This window comes from Trachymyrmex cornetzi, unplaced genomic scaffold (genome assembly GCF_001594075.2).
Source record: "Trachymyrmex cornetzi isolate Tcor2-1 unplaced genomic scaffold, Tcor1.1 scaffold26, whole genome shotgun sequence".
In the NCBI taxonomy this organism is placed as follows: domain Eukaryota; kingdom Metazoa; phylum Arthropoda; class Insecta; order Hymenoptera; family Formicidae; genus Trachymyrmex; species Trachymyrmex cornetzi.
Genome location: NW_017297270.1, coordinates 1,108,411 through 1,122,963, shown reverse-complemented (window position 1 = coordinate 1,122,963; position 14,553 = coordinate 1,108,411). Strand labels below are relative to the sequence as shown.

At 33.0% G+C, this 14,553-nt stretch overlaps 2 protein-coding genes across 3 annotated transcripts; one reads left to right on the top strand and one right to left on the bottom strand.

Moving 5' to 3' along the window:
• Positions 1–3,316: 3,316 nt before the first annotated feature.
• bora (aurora kinase A activator-like protein bora) lies at positions 3,317–6,890 on the bottom strand. Its single transcript, XM_018508291.1, has 6 exons — positions 6,339–6,890; positions 5,950–6,241; positions 5,806–5,891; positions 5,512–5,709; positions 4,526–4,751; positions 3,317–3,810 (listed from the first exon to the last, which is right to left on the bottom strand). The coding sequence occupies exons 1-6, from the start codon at positions 6,618–6,620 to the stop codon at positions 3,317–3,319; spliced, it is 1,578 nt and encodes a 525-aa protein (XP_018363793.1). The 5' UTR covers positions 6,621–6,890.
• A 561-nt stretch (positions 6,891–7,451) lies between these two features.
• Positions 7,452–13,511, top strand: Nct (Nicastrin). Of its 2 annotated transcripts, XM_018508284.1 has the most exons (9): positions 7,452–7,502; positions 7,592–7,836; positions 7,928–8,026; positions 8,136–8,473; positions 9,294–9,681; positions 10,568–10,958; positions 11,062–11,507; positions 11,566–11,758; positions 11,841–13,511. In XM_018508284.1, exons 2-9 carry the CDS (start codon positions 7,785–7,787, stop codon positions 11,857–11,859), a joined length of 1,926 nt encoding a protein of 641 aa, XP_018363786.1. In that variant the 5' UTR covers positions 7,452–7,502; positions 7,592–7,784; the 3' UTR covers positions 11,860–13,511. The 2 variants fall into 2 exon arrangements, with proteins under 2 accessions (XP_018363786.1, XP_018363785.1); XM_018508283.1 differs by having other exon boundaries at positions 7,458–7,836.
• Positions 13,512–14,553: the final 1,042 nt, after the last annotated feature.

Here is a 14,553-nt window from a genome sequence, read left to right as displayed (position 1 = left end):
TAAAACCGGCGAGAAAGTTCATGAAAAACTGAATTTTACAACAGTTGCAAAGCTACTTTTTCTGCTGAACGCGGCCAATTAACAGTAATTTTATATGCTATAGACAATTTAAAAAGAAAAGCATTACGAATATAGAACTATTTGATCAATTATATCGTAGATTTTATTAGATTTTAAATTCTCATAATTAAAAAATTTTTTGATCGCAAAAAGTGTCTTTGCGATTTAGTTTTTCGTAAACCTTCGAATTGCGCTTTCGCACGCGAAATTGAGGGCACCCTGGATGTAGACACATCATGTGCATCGTTGCACATGTGTACAACATATGTGCCACAAACGTATTATCAAAAAGTTTTAAAAAAAGATTGAAATACATTCAACCATGGTGGAATTCTAATTTCACCATGCATTCAACATGATTTTGAAACAAAGAAATGTTGTCATTTCACTGTCTTTTTCTACTCTCTTTGTGGCTTTCAAGATGATTTTGAACAGTGTTGTACATATGTAGAGACCTTTCTAATGTATCCACAGACCAGTTTTGGTATCCAGTTGGAGACTGAATATTTAGCGTGCTGAGATGTTTAATATCGATTGGATAGAGATGAAAAATAGCGCTACATGGAGAGATAACTTATTTTTATATAAAAAAAAAAGAAAAAACTATAACACTAAGAAGAGGGAAAGAAAGAGAGATTTGATAATATCTTGTAATTGTAAGATATGTAGTGTGCTACGAAGACATGCGACAGAATATTAGGCAAACTGGTCTTGTATACATTAATATGTAGTTCAATATAGAGAGAACATATATTTTTACAGGGCGCTGCCCGCGTGATAAAGGTTCTTCCTAATAATTCGCTGGTACGCAGTTTATTAGCTTAAATATCACTCTACAAAGTATAAATATTAGCGATTCAAATGAGAGGAAAAAACATAACTGTTGTAGCGCAACCTGATCAATTTTTACATATCAATGATACGTGAAATATACTATGACAATTTCGTAAATATATATTTTATTTGTTACTTCAGAATTTATTCAGGATTACTTGCGATGATTCTTTGATCTCAAAGAGCTCATCGTTAGTATTACAGAGTGCTAGTTTCATAGCATAATTACGTAAATATGTAGAAAAAATTCAATTAGTGTCTTTTAAATTAATAATATAATTGTAATTTTATTTCATTTTCATTAAAACAGTAGATCAGGTGTGACAACTGAAAAAATTGAAAATCTTAATTATCCAAAATAGAAGACATCTTCGAAAGAAAATTGGAAAATACGATTTGTGTAATAAACAGGATGCGCTACAAATATATATTTAATTGTGATTGTAGCTAGTCAGCTACACCAGAAGAAAATTCAATCTGAAGGTGCAAGAAAGAATGCCATACTCAATATGAGAAATATTAAATCTACTTTGATAAAATAAAAAAGAATAACAATATTATTTAAATAAAATAGAAAAAATTATTATTTTCAAAATTGACGTCTTCTAATCTAAAATTATAAAAATATTTTTTGTTCTGCATTATATAATTTATATGAAATTTAGCCGCATACAATCTACCTTTTTTGTTTTTAAATTTTATTTTACTGTTATTATTTCTGTGATATATTGCAAAAATGATACGATGTTGTTATACTTCAGTGTATCCGAAGTTTTAGAATTCTATATATTATGTTCAGCGAGAGTGTTATATGTATACATATATATGTATATTTATATATCTATACTATATATGTATAAATGATTATTATTATTATTTATTAACTGGCATTCTTACTCACACCTTGAATACTCTACCTTGATATCGACCTTAAAATGAGCTGGCATCTTCAAATTGATAATCCTACGGAAATTCAATGTTATAGCTTCACAACAATCTGTCAACATCCTCTTAGTCTAGCTCTCGTTTGCTACGACTGAACATCTGTTCTTCCACATATAGTTAAATTCTAAACTAATCGGCTATAGAGAGTGAGATGCCATTCATCAAACATAATACAGTGTAGCTAATCGATAGGTTAAAAAAGCGTAGATTAAATCGATTAGTCACAGTAATATAAAGCAATACACCAGTAAATCCTGACATTGGGCGAAATACTCTAGTCAGCCGGTTTCTTAAAGGGAATCATGGGCTCATGTGCAATGCGTTAATCGCTGAGTCGGCACGACGAAGAGATAGACTGCTACTTCATAATTGCATTATGTAGAAGGAATAAGTATTAATATCGCCAATTTATTTTTTTTAACGCGTAGTGCCGATCACTACACAATACGAATTCACAAAATTTATGATTATTCGTATATGTTATACGCGGGCTATTATTACAACCGGCTGACAAGCGAAGTCATCCTATGACAGACACCAAAAACACAACAAAGTATGGAGCAAAGCAGATTACGATGTGTCATTGTAACTAACCAGGGACAATCAAAAGACATGATGTATTTGATTTGCTTCCATTACATGATATCGTGCCAAATGCAAAATCCTTATAAGAATTTTGTTGGCGTAATATGTAATATTACAATTATATATATCATTATTATTATTATTATTATTATTATTACTCATTTTAGATGAATCATGCTGTAAAATGTTTGTTAAGTTTTTGATCTTGCTTATATATATCTTGAGTATATTTAATATTTTAGGCTGTAACTACAAGAAAATTTTATCTAATGAAACAAATGAAGAAAACAACAAAACTTGTTAATTATTTTATTCAACATTTCTTACTCCACATAGTAATTTGGCATATTTTAATATACATGTGTCTATATGATACAATTAATTATTAGGAATATGTTAATGTTATACAGCAATATGTTAATGTTGATCATACAATTTAAAAAATGATTTTATAAGTATATATATTTTTAAAAAATAATACGTTTTTTAGGAAAAACTTTGGAATGTTACGTTTAAATATTTTGATAGAATAAAACAAACATTAAGAATATAACATAATATCGATAAAAAGATATTTATATAATAAATATATTGAGACTTGTACATTAAAATTTAGAATAATACCTATGATATTAATTATTTAGATCAAATTCAATTAGATTAAATTATTTGAAAACATCAAGTCAATATGTAAAGATAACATTAGCTATGTCACATTGAGATGTGATCGTCAAAGAGAATCATTTAATTTAATTGACTGTATAAAGAAACAAAACATTCATTACAAAAACGCATGCACATTTCACTATTTCTGTGATAGTCACAAGTTAAATATTGTGATCTGAGCATTTTTTTGAGCATTTTTTCTATGAATTGATTTTTATAACTACTTTTAAGTTCCACTTTCTCTTTCTTTATTATATTTGGAAGGTGTAGAACTAAATACATTCGTCATATTTTCTTTCCAAGATAACTGAGCAATATCCCTGGACGTCATTATTCTTTCATTCCAAAGAGTTTTTTGGTTCATCGAAGTACTACTATCTATTGTGTGCATCATGCTATTCATGCTATAAGTTTGGTAACCAGTGTCTTGAATAGAGTTTGAGATACTTTGCTGCTCGAAAGCGCCAGACATTATATTACTCTGTTTATGACCTTTGCGCGAGAAACTTGTAACTTCCGGTGCAATTTTTAAACTAGTCTCATTATATTCTTTATCATTAAGTACGATACCGTTAGAGTGCACAGTATTATCAGGTGAATTTATACTCTTTGTTTCCTCCATGTTAACAGAATCACTTGCATTTGTTCTATCGTTATTTATAATTATCCATTTACCATTGTCTTCGATACATTTAACGTCATTTTCGCTATCAGACATATCTAAAACACATTTTCAACATAGTACTATTACGAGCATATTTGTTTTGTCTGTAACAGACATTAATACTAAATTTAACAGGAAAGATGATATAATAAATATCTAAAATTGATTCTACTGATAAAGTCGTATAATTATATGTTTAGACCTAATTTTTCTACAGGGTGTCCCAAAATTCGCACATTCGGAGTACAGGGTACAATACTTTAAGCTAAAACAAACAACTTTTTCCTTTTGCACTAAACGCAAAAATGATTTATCGAATGTAATTTTACTATAGGAAAAAGTTTTTTGTTTTAGCACAAAAAACTTTTTCTTTTAATAAAATTGCGCCCGATAAGCAGTTTTTGCAGGAGAGCAGGAGATTGAAGTTAACAAATAAGCGCAAAAATTATTTATCGGACGCAATTTTGCTGAAGAAAAAAATTGTTTGTTTTAGCATAAAGTATTATGTCCTGTACTCTGAATGCGCGAATTTTGGAGCACTCTGTATTCACTTATTTAACTAAATTTTTTAGAATTCTAACTATGAATTATAACATATGTTGCAGACCAGTGCATGCATTGAAATTTTCCTTATAACAATAAGAAAACTATTCCTCCCATTTTATTAAAACAATAAAGGCAACTTCTTTTTTCTAAAGAAGTTTCAAGTGAAGAAAAATAAAGACCAACAGAATGTATTAAAAATTAAGCTAAAACAGAAAGCAAATTTACCTAACAAATGATGACCATTAATCGAACTTGAACTTTTTCCCTCGGCTGCATCATTTGTTTCCATATCTGTCGCGAAATTTAGTCGAGTGGCCAAACTAGAGCAATGTTCAATTCTTTTATACAACTTATTGTTTTCAGCATTATGTATTGGTGAGATATTAGGCGATACATTTTCAGATATTATTACGGAGGAACTATTACTTTGCCGCCTAGTTTGTAGCAGCATCTAAAATATATTATTTCATTAATTTCAGCGATACGTATATGCTATAATTGATCTTCTTATTTACTGACAATGAGATGTAAAAGAGGATGTTAAAAAGGTAATAATTTTATTCCCAAAGTGGCAAGTGAATATAGTATGTTTTTTGTAGTTTTTCAGCTATAGAAATTGATTCTGGCTTTTAAAAAATTTTAATTTGTTAAAAAGTATTAAAATCAGCATATGAAGTTAGTACCATAAATTATTATTGAGTTTCACGAATATATTAATTCATGTTTTCCTGCTAGTAAAAATGTTCTCATCTCTATAATCGTTCATATTCTGCTAGATAAAAAAGTAAAAACAAATTATTTAAAAACAAAGTACATATCAATGAGATTTTAAATCATGGATATTACTCTCACATTGCAATAATAATTTGGTATTTTGGCTATGCCCGATTTTGTCTAAAATACATTTTTCTTAAATGTTTATCTAATATCTATCAGAAATCTTCTATTTTACTTCAATTTTATATTTTTCTTAACACACTCATAACAATAACTTCTTATATATTTAATAACTTCGTATATTAATTTTAATACTTTCCCAACAAATTAAAATTGTTTGAAGATCAAAATCACATTCCACAGTTTAAATAAAAAAAATTCCCTTTTACTTACCATTGTGGCACTCTCACAAAATTAGTACTTTTTTAACATCCTTCTTGCTATTTTTATATACAAGAATTATCTAAACATATTTTATATAATTCATCACATACCTTTAATGGAGTACCGTGAACAAACATACCACTTTGAGGAGGGCTGTATACTAACACCATGGATTCACTTGTTTTTACCGGTGATAATGACGTGAAACTGTCGTTATCATTGTCAGTACTCTCGTCGTGACAGGCAAATAATTTTCTTCTCAGTGAATTGTTACTCAAATTTGCATCGTCATAGTCTACATTCTGTTCCTTTGAAAGACATAAGAATATTTTTATCAGATTTTTCTTATCAGAAGGATAATTAATATCAAGCTGCTTCTATCTCGATAGCCACTTTACACCAACCTGAGTAAAAGTGAAGAAAGGCTTCAAACTTTCTTCCACATCTTGAGACAGTTCCGGAGGTAGAGACAATATTGTTTGACTCCATGCTAAAAACAACGACGAGATAAAAATGATTTCGAAATATCAAGCTCGAATTTGTCTTACCATCTTTCGTAGATTTTGAAACTTCCTGGATAGAGTTGAAATGTTTCGAGGACCTATTAGGAGTGTCAAAGGAAAATGGTTTGTTGCCTTTCTGCTTGATGTTCCAAGGGCTAGGAATTATCTGATTCTGTTTAAAAAACCGATCTATAGCTGCCTGGGCTCTTATCTCCAATTCTGGCTCGGGAGAATACATTTGTTGCAAGGGAGATTCTTCGATTTTTACTGGTTTTATGCGAGCCAATTCGTCTATGCTCCACGTAAACTCTGGTGACTGTTGCATAGGGCTGGAGACCTAAATATTGCAGCAATTTTAGCAATTAGCACTTGCCTCTCGGTAGAAGTACTCTTGTCGATCGAAGTATTCTTTAAGGAGCTTCAAGTAAAATGACCTTAGCGAATAGGTTCGGGCTGATTGCGGACAGGTGCAGTCGATTAATCAGGTCAGGCTCGAACGGGTTCTTAGTAATGAACTTCCTCAACTTGGACGGAGGTGTAATATGATTCGGCAGAACAGCGAATGGTAGCCGTTGCGCGTTATTCTGATGACACGTTAGACGCTTCAAGTGAGCGTTGTTTCGCTTCATCGGAGTTCCATACCTCCAGGAACTACACGCTAAAGGGCTCTTGCCTTTGCGCTCCTCGCTCAACATGCCCCGTTCCGTTTGTTCCATTACAAAACAAACAATTCACACGAGAGACAGGGAACCACTCTGCGTTCTCGCCAATTCGAAATTGGAATATTCTCCTGGACTCTTCACAAAATTCTTTATTTAATGACTTCAGATGCAAAACTTCGGCCTGCCGATTTCGATCTGTGCAATTATTTTACGAAAGTACACTTGCAGATTACAAATCAGAGCCCTTCGATATCTGATATTTGTGGATTGGAATTGGAGTTCTCCAACTTTTGAACAATCAGATTCATTTCAAATTATTTATACCATCGACGAGATACTGTTAAAGACCATCAACCCTTTGGCACATTTGGAGTGCGTTCCAAAACTCGACTATCAATTCCGCGTATCTTTTATTCTTATAGCGTTTTCGGCCCGATCGAGTTTGCACCAACCTTGGTTGAATTAATCTTTCCTATTGGTTGACGTCACATGCTCTACCAATAGGAGAGCACAAAACGCCATTGATCCAACCCAGGTTGGTGCAAACCCGGCCGGGCCGAAAACGCTATTAGGCTGGATACGGGGTGATTCCGATTGACCACGGCTCGATTGGACACCACCAATCACAGCGACCGGTGCTTAGGAGCTTTGTAGTCTCAAGCGCGGGTGGCACCCAGCACTTGAGACTACAAAGCTCCTAAGCATCGGTCGCTGTGATTGGTGGTGTCCAATCGAGCCGTGATCAATCGGGATCACTCCTCAAACGCTGTGAGTGGCTCGTATTCAATTGAGCCGTGTCCAACTGGGTGCCACCCAAGAATAAGGATAAGATGATTCTTGGATTAATAGAGTCGAGTTTTGGAACGCATTCTGTCATAGGGATGGCACTAATAGCCACTGATGGCACGAGCTATCGACAAAGCGACAAAGCAGTTTGTAAGCAATTTTATACAGCATTTGATACATTACGTTTGTGTATATACGAGTTGTTCAAAGTTTCTCCTTTGCAATTTGAATAATTTTAGATTTTTTTGCGAACGCGCTATATGCGAGAAAGAATCTAATAAACAATTCTAATCAAAGTGAATTCATGACTCATGTGATGCATCGTTATTAATTTTCATATTTCGCGTTCGAGATGTATCGTAGTAGTACCAGGTAATATCTCAAAAATTGTAGCCGATTAAAAAATTGAAGTGCAAGCGATAACACTAAAATATGGCAGTGGAAATGTGGAAGTATATTTTGGTAGTTGTTATCATAAATTCAGGTAATGATAAACTACATGTTCTATTCAATCTTAATATGATTTAATTTTAGTAATGTTGTAATTATTATAATAATTATATATTAATTTCCAGTAACATCCGAAAGAATAAAGGACATGATATATATGCCCTTTGATGGCGTAGCTGCATGTTTCCGAAGACACAATGGTACACATCAGTTCGGATGTTCCTGTAAGAATCAAAACCTTTTATCAGTTGCTTCTTTGTTAAATTATCAATCTCGTCTGACTCTCCAGGACTGATTATTTTAAGTTATTATACTGACATTGTGATATTTCAGCTAGTAGATCGGGAAGTGTAGGCGTAGTACATTTGGTAGAGATAGAAAGTGATATTGCTTGGTTAGAAAAGAACGCTACTGCCGGCCCATATACCGTGGTCCTTTCATTTGAGATGTTCAACAGAACCACGCTCCTAAGATTAAAAGATACAAACAACATAAACGGGGTACTGCTAACAAAAAATATCAGCCATGAACGTCCGTTACATTATTCACCTGAGGATGAATGTCCCAATCGATACTCTGGTTATAAGAAATGCAATAATACAGAGCCATGGAATCCTTTCGGAACTGCAATACTCATGGAAGATTGGCCATTTCCCATGTTTTACACAGAGGTTAGATCTGTATTTAATGAATTTGATTAAAGGCTATGTTATTACATATAAAAAATTTAAGCAATAAGACATAAACAATAAGCAAATCAATATTTTGGATTTGTTACAGCTTATGTTATTGCCTTATGATGATTGACCAATTTGCTTGCTGCTTATGTCTTGCTACTTAAGTTTTTCTATGTGCCTTAGTCTTTACTCATATTGCATTAGTATACTGGATTAGTGCATATTAAAGATTGCTTTAGATAAAGTATCTAAATGCAGTGGTACAACAATTATTTTTACAATAAAATATATGTATATTTTGTTAAGTAACATGATAATGTCTTTTAATCATTTAAAATATTTATATACTTCTACATTTAATTTTGTTAATTTCATATATAACAACTTTTGATATGCACTAATCTAAGATTCGTCCTTTTTAGCTAAACTTTTCACATATTTCATATTCTCTTTATTCCTCTTCAATATGAAAAGAAAAAAAGAAAAAACTATAGAAAAATTCAATTGAAAAGAACAAACGTCTGAGGTCTGTTCTTTGTCGCTGCACTCTGAATTGTTTTAAAATTTTCCGTCTTGCTTTTATGAATTTCTAAATATATGTTTCAAATACACGTGTACACTAGTTCAGCCGCAAAAAAAAACAGACCTCTAGTATGATGCAACTTATGTAAGTGACAAATTTGCTATAAGGGCATATTAATATAAATTCTACACGGCAGTGTCGCTGCGCTTTGGCTTAGCGCCGAGACACTACCAGTATCTCCAGATATGGAAGACACGTTTCAAACAAATACTAAAATTGTCACGTTTTCAGAATCAGACAGCCTTGGAGGCTATAAAATCTTGTTTCTGGACGCACAATGCGCACGATCTTGAAACGCAATATCAGAGATCTCTTTGCGCGATAGAAATGAAGTCGTTCATGTATGCTGCCATTAACTCGGAATCTTGTATAAGGCGTACAGATTTAGTATTGAATTTCAACCCAACGCAGTTTTGCGATCCGCTTGGAGATAGAAACATACACTGGCCCTTGGCGCCTCTCGATGAGAGTAACAATACAGTGATAATGGTAACGGCACGATTGGATGCGTCGTCTTTATTCGATGGCGTGTCGCCCGGTGCGGGTAATGTCGTTACAGGACTGGTTACTTTACTTGCTACTGCGTACTATCTGAATTCCTTAAATGCCACCGTCGACAGTACGTATTTATCTCTCAGAATTAACACTAGTTGTCCATATATACATGATATATAGGACTATATATTTAAATTGAGATACTTGAATATCTTGAAAAGAAAACATTTTAGAAAAAAATGTTCCAAATAGTTGTATTGTTTGAAGGATAAATAATAATAAAATCAAACTTGAAGGAATCGACTTTTTAAAATCACATAAAGGTCACAGTGATTTTTTAAAAATAGAATTATATGATTTTTTAAAAGATGTATTCTTTTAGTGTTATTTCTTCATATAAGAATATTAGAGTTATTAAAAAGTTTAAGTTTACAAAATATTTTATAATTCATGTCAAAATCAACGTCAATTTCATGAATAAAGGATATAAATATTTCATGAATTATTCATTTTTTATATGTAGAATATAATGCTTTTATATGTAGAATAATTTTAGAAAAATCAGATTATTAGAAAAAAATCAGATAATTCCTTTGATCATCAAAAATCGCTTTATCATTATTTGTCCCTTTCAGACGATACAACTTTGTCTGGAATATTTTTTAATGCTTTCTTTTCTTTCAAGATATTCAAATTATCTCAATTTAATGCCTCATTCCGTACATCTACATTTATTCGGCGAGCAATTTAAGCGGCATATGATGTTTTCTTGTTGGATTGCTTGTGTTCTAATAAATTACTGCAATTGCATCACATAGAACGTATAATTTCTAGTAATTTATTAAAATGTAAACAATCCAGTAAGAAAACATCGTGTGCCGCTAACTGTACGGAACTGAAGAATCTTAAGCCCTTAGATCTAATTTAGATTGAAGACATTCTCCTGTTTGGTTATTTATATGTCTGTCTAACATCACTTATTGTTATACATTTATTCTTATCGTATCTAGAGACGAACGTTGTATTTTCTCTGCTGAATGGAGAAGCATTCGATTATATAGGATCCAGTCGTATGATATATGACTTAAAACACAACAATTTCAACGCCCTCGGTGGAATCAATTTGAAATTCGACGATATCCTGAGTGTGGTCGAGTTTGGTCAGTTGGGCCCGGGAAAAATATTTCTTCACAGTAATGGCGAAGACGATATGATAATCCGTCTGAATAAAACGTTGAAGGCGAAGATTAAATATGGTAGTGTCCCACCTACGTCCGTGCAAAGTTTTCTGGAGGCGAAACCTAATCTAACAACCATCGTTATAAGCAATCACGAGGAACAGTTTAAGAATCGATACTATAATGGCATCTTGGATGATGCGGAGAGTCTCGGTTTTGATAAGTACATACACAACTTTTTTGTATTCAATCTTGATATATATTTCATATTTTAGTATTACTTGATTTTACATTATTGAGATTTTCTCTCGTGTATCATGTTTTAGAAACGATACTAGCACGCTTGCATCAGATTTAGCGAAAATTGCTCTTCAGGTTGCTAATGAGCTTTATTGGGAGGTGACGGGTGAGGCGCCGCAGCCTGTCGATCTGCCGGTACGGAGATCTATGGAGAATCTTATCTCGGAAATGCTATATTGTTATTTGGAAAGTGCAAAGTGTAATCTGTTCCGTGCGGCTTCATCGCCTAACGCTAAATTGGTCGATCAGGTCTTGCCATTGTACGTCGGGGTGCACCGAGCGCTCAACATCGCGACGACTTTGACGGGCCAGCTTTTAGCATATCTGACCGGCGAAAAGCTCTACGAGATGAACGAATCAATGTGCTATGAAAATCGACTTGCCTGGATGAGTGGTCAAAACTTCTCGGGCTTATGTATCAATTCAACTGTCAATTACAGTATAGCCGTGAGTCCGGCGTTTATTATCGAGGGTAAGTTGCTACACAATAGATATAAGCTCGACGTATCCAATTGTTTTTCCCGTTATAGGATACGATATGAAATCGAGTGTCTACTCAACTTGGACAGAGTCCATATGGCAAACGTTAAGCGTTAGAATGTTTCTTAAACCAGCAGCAGCGACGGAACGTTTCAATCTGATTCTGGGTAGCTTGGTCACCGGTTTCTCATTCGTATTAGTATGGTTTATTAATAATAGAGCTAACGTACTATTTAATTCGAGGTATGTATCATCTTTTACGTAAAATTGAAGTAATATATTTTAAAATAAATTGTACACACACACTATAAATCAATATTTTCAGAAGAACCGTTGATTGCTAGGGATACGCTGCGGACCACATATCAATGACCAGGTTAGATAATCATCAAGAAGATCGAGATGTTCCAATAACTAGCCTTTAACCTTGTATGTGTGGTACGCCCTCGGAAGATTTTTATAGCTCGAAAACTATCTGGATATGTCACATTATCATTTTCTTATAATTTTTATCTTTTATTTATCATCGCTTCATCCGCAGTGTTCAATTGAAAAAAATCACGGATGCATCTTTGATACTCAATGTAAACAGTAAAGTGAATCTTTCTTCTATCTTTTTTTTTTATAATATCTATATTATAAATTATTTATGAAGTTACATATATGAGAAAAGACATTAGACGATTGAACGGGTAACTTGATAAAATTAACGGTTTTGTATTGTGTACGCGTGTATATAAATGAATGTATGTGTATGTATGTATAAGGTATAGTCGCAGTAATAAGATTTTGTAAAATAAAAATTATATAAAAGAACGCAAGCATAGCAACTTTTTTAATAGCGATAAAAGTTTGTTACTCATGTAACATTAAAAAATCAAATGATAAATCGATCATGGAAAAGTATATCTCTTTCTGCCCCTCTTACTTTTTTGCCAAGTTATCTTTGGAGAATAACAATATATGAATTATAAGATGTCTTTTTGCTATAAATATTAAATCTCGAGTGCATATTTCCCTAATCATTTTCACTTTACACACAATATATATTAGAGCAACAAAATGTGAACGTGGTACAAAAATGTATCGACAATATTAAAACAAACGGCATCTTACATAATTATGATAAGAATAAAAAGGGAATAATGCAAGCGTGATGGCATTTATTATCGATAAACAACTTATTTAACAGGGCATTGATGTACACGGGAAAGAATTTAATTTGTATATCTATGCTTTGTGTGTGTGTTCTTTAGTATACATATAAGTATATAATGTGTTTCTCATTTACGACTTGAAATTTGGACAAAGTTAGAAATGGGCCATTCTCGGAAGAAGATTGATTCAGATTAAGAAATTTACAGAATTTCACTGTATTCTAGATAATCAAAGGTATAGTGTTATCAGGATATTCTTAACTAGTTCAACATTTATAAATTGGACAATTCTCCTGCGCTGCTTCTCATTTGCCATTCGACCAGGCACGCAATAGAATATGTGCATGTGAAAAAAAAATCACTTTTTTATCTTGAACATATACATTGAAATAAAGGCGAAGAGGCACACTCAGAATTAGAATATTATTTAATCCAGATGAATTAGGAATACGGAGATTTGTAATACGAAGCAAGCACATAATTATGAAATTCTGTGAATAACCCATTACTTTTGTGTCGATTTTCATACCTACGTGTAATATAATTTCTGCATTTTTTACTATATAATTATATTATACGCGAATATCTACGAGAAACGGAACAAAAATGACATTCACAGAATATAAAACGGATGTCGTTTCTCGAACCAAAATTAGTTCGTAAACTTTTATAGTCCTCTGTCGAGAGTACTCTCTCTTATAATAATCTTAGAATAATCGCAAATCTATTTGTTACGTTGGAAATCGTACTATATAAAGTATCTGACCCATTTCTATCTTTATATATCTTTTTTTTTTAATCTAAAGGCCTGTTCTTTTTAGCTGAACTTCTTTATACGATTCGTCTTTCCTCTTTTTTTTTCTCTCCAACATGGAGAAAAAAGGAAGAAAGATGGACTGTGCAAGAACTTTAGCTAAAGAGAACAGATCTTAATTCTCGATAGATAATTTATTAGCATCGTTGTTAATGCGACAGACAGTTACGTCTCCTTCCGTACAAAGTGTTCGCATGCTCGTAATAAATCTTTATATCACGGACACCCGTGTAAAAAAAGCGAGTGTCCGGTGAAAAATCTGCCAGGAGCATATACGCGTCTTGTCCATGTGCATATGGATGGAAACGTTCTACGCAACGCACGTCCCGACATACGTTCAACCTCTTCGGTAATCTGTTTACGCTTTCTTTTAACTAATTTTTATTTAGTATACAAGGATGAAGTAGGAGGCTGGGCACCGCCCACCGAATTATCACAGTCGTCTGGTGCCGCAGCACATACGTATACGTGGTTCAGCCTTACAACCTACCTCTTAATCTAGCGTTATTCTACGTTTATTTATTTCTCGGATGCAGTATAGTCCCGTACAAGGTGACTTGTCGAAGCAACGATTACTAGAGGAGCGATCATACCTTTTTTTACATATTAGATCGCGATTACATATTATTGCTTTATTATAGCAGAGAATAGCACAGATCTCTTTAGTGAATGCTTTCTTTACAAGCTAGGAGACAGCAATGCCAAGTAATGTTTCATATTTTATTGTTTTTATTTTTTAATCTTCATCAGTGTTGCAACTGATCATTAAACAAACTGATGTCGCGGTACCGTGTACGGGAGCTATACTGTCAGCTGTCTGCAACTGATAATATCGTTTTACTCAAGTCATATCGCATATTCAAGTATTCCGCATGATCACGACGTTCTAATCAACGTTACGATTAGGCGATTGAGCGGAAAATCTTGCGTACAAAAATCAATACGTTTGAGAAACAACAAAAGTAGAAGAAATTAAAGTTCATAAGAACAGATCGAACAAGCTACTAATGGAAGCACTCTGTCAATTGGCTATATACATTGACTCAACGCAAAAATTATAAGTACAG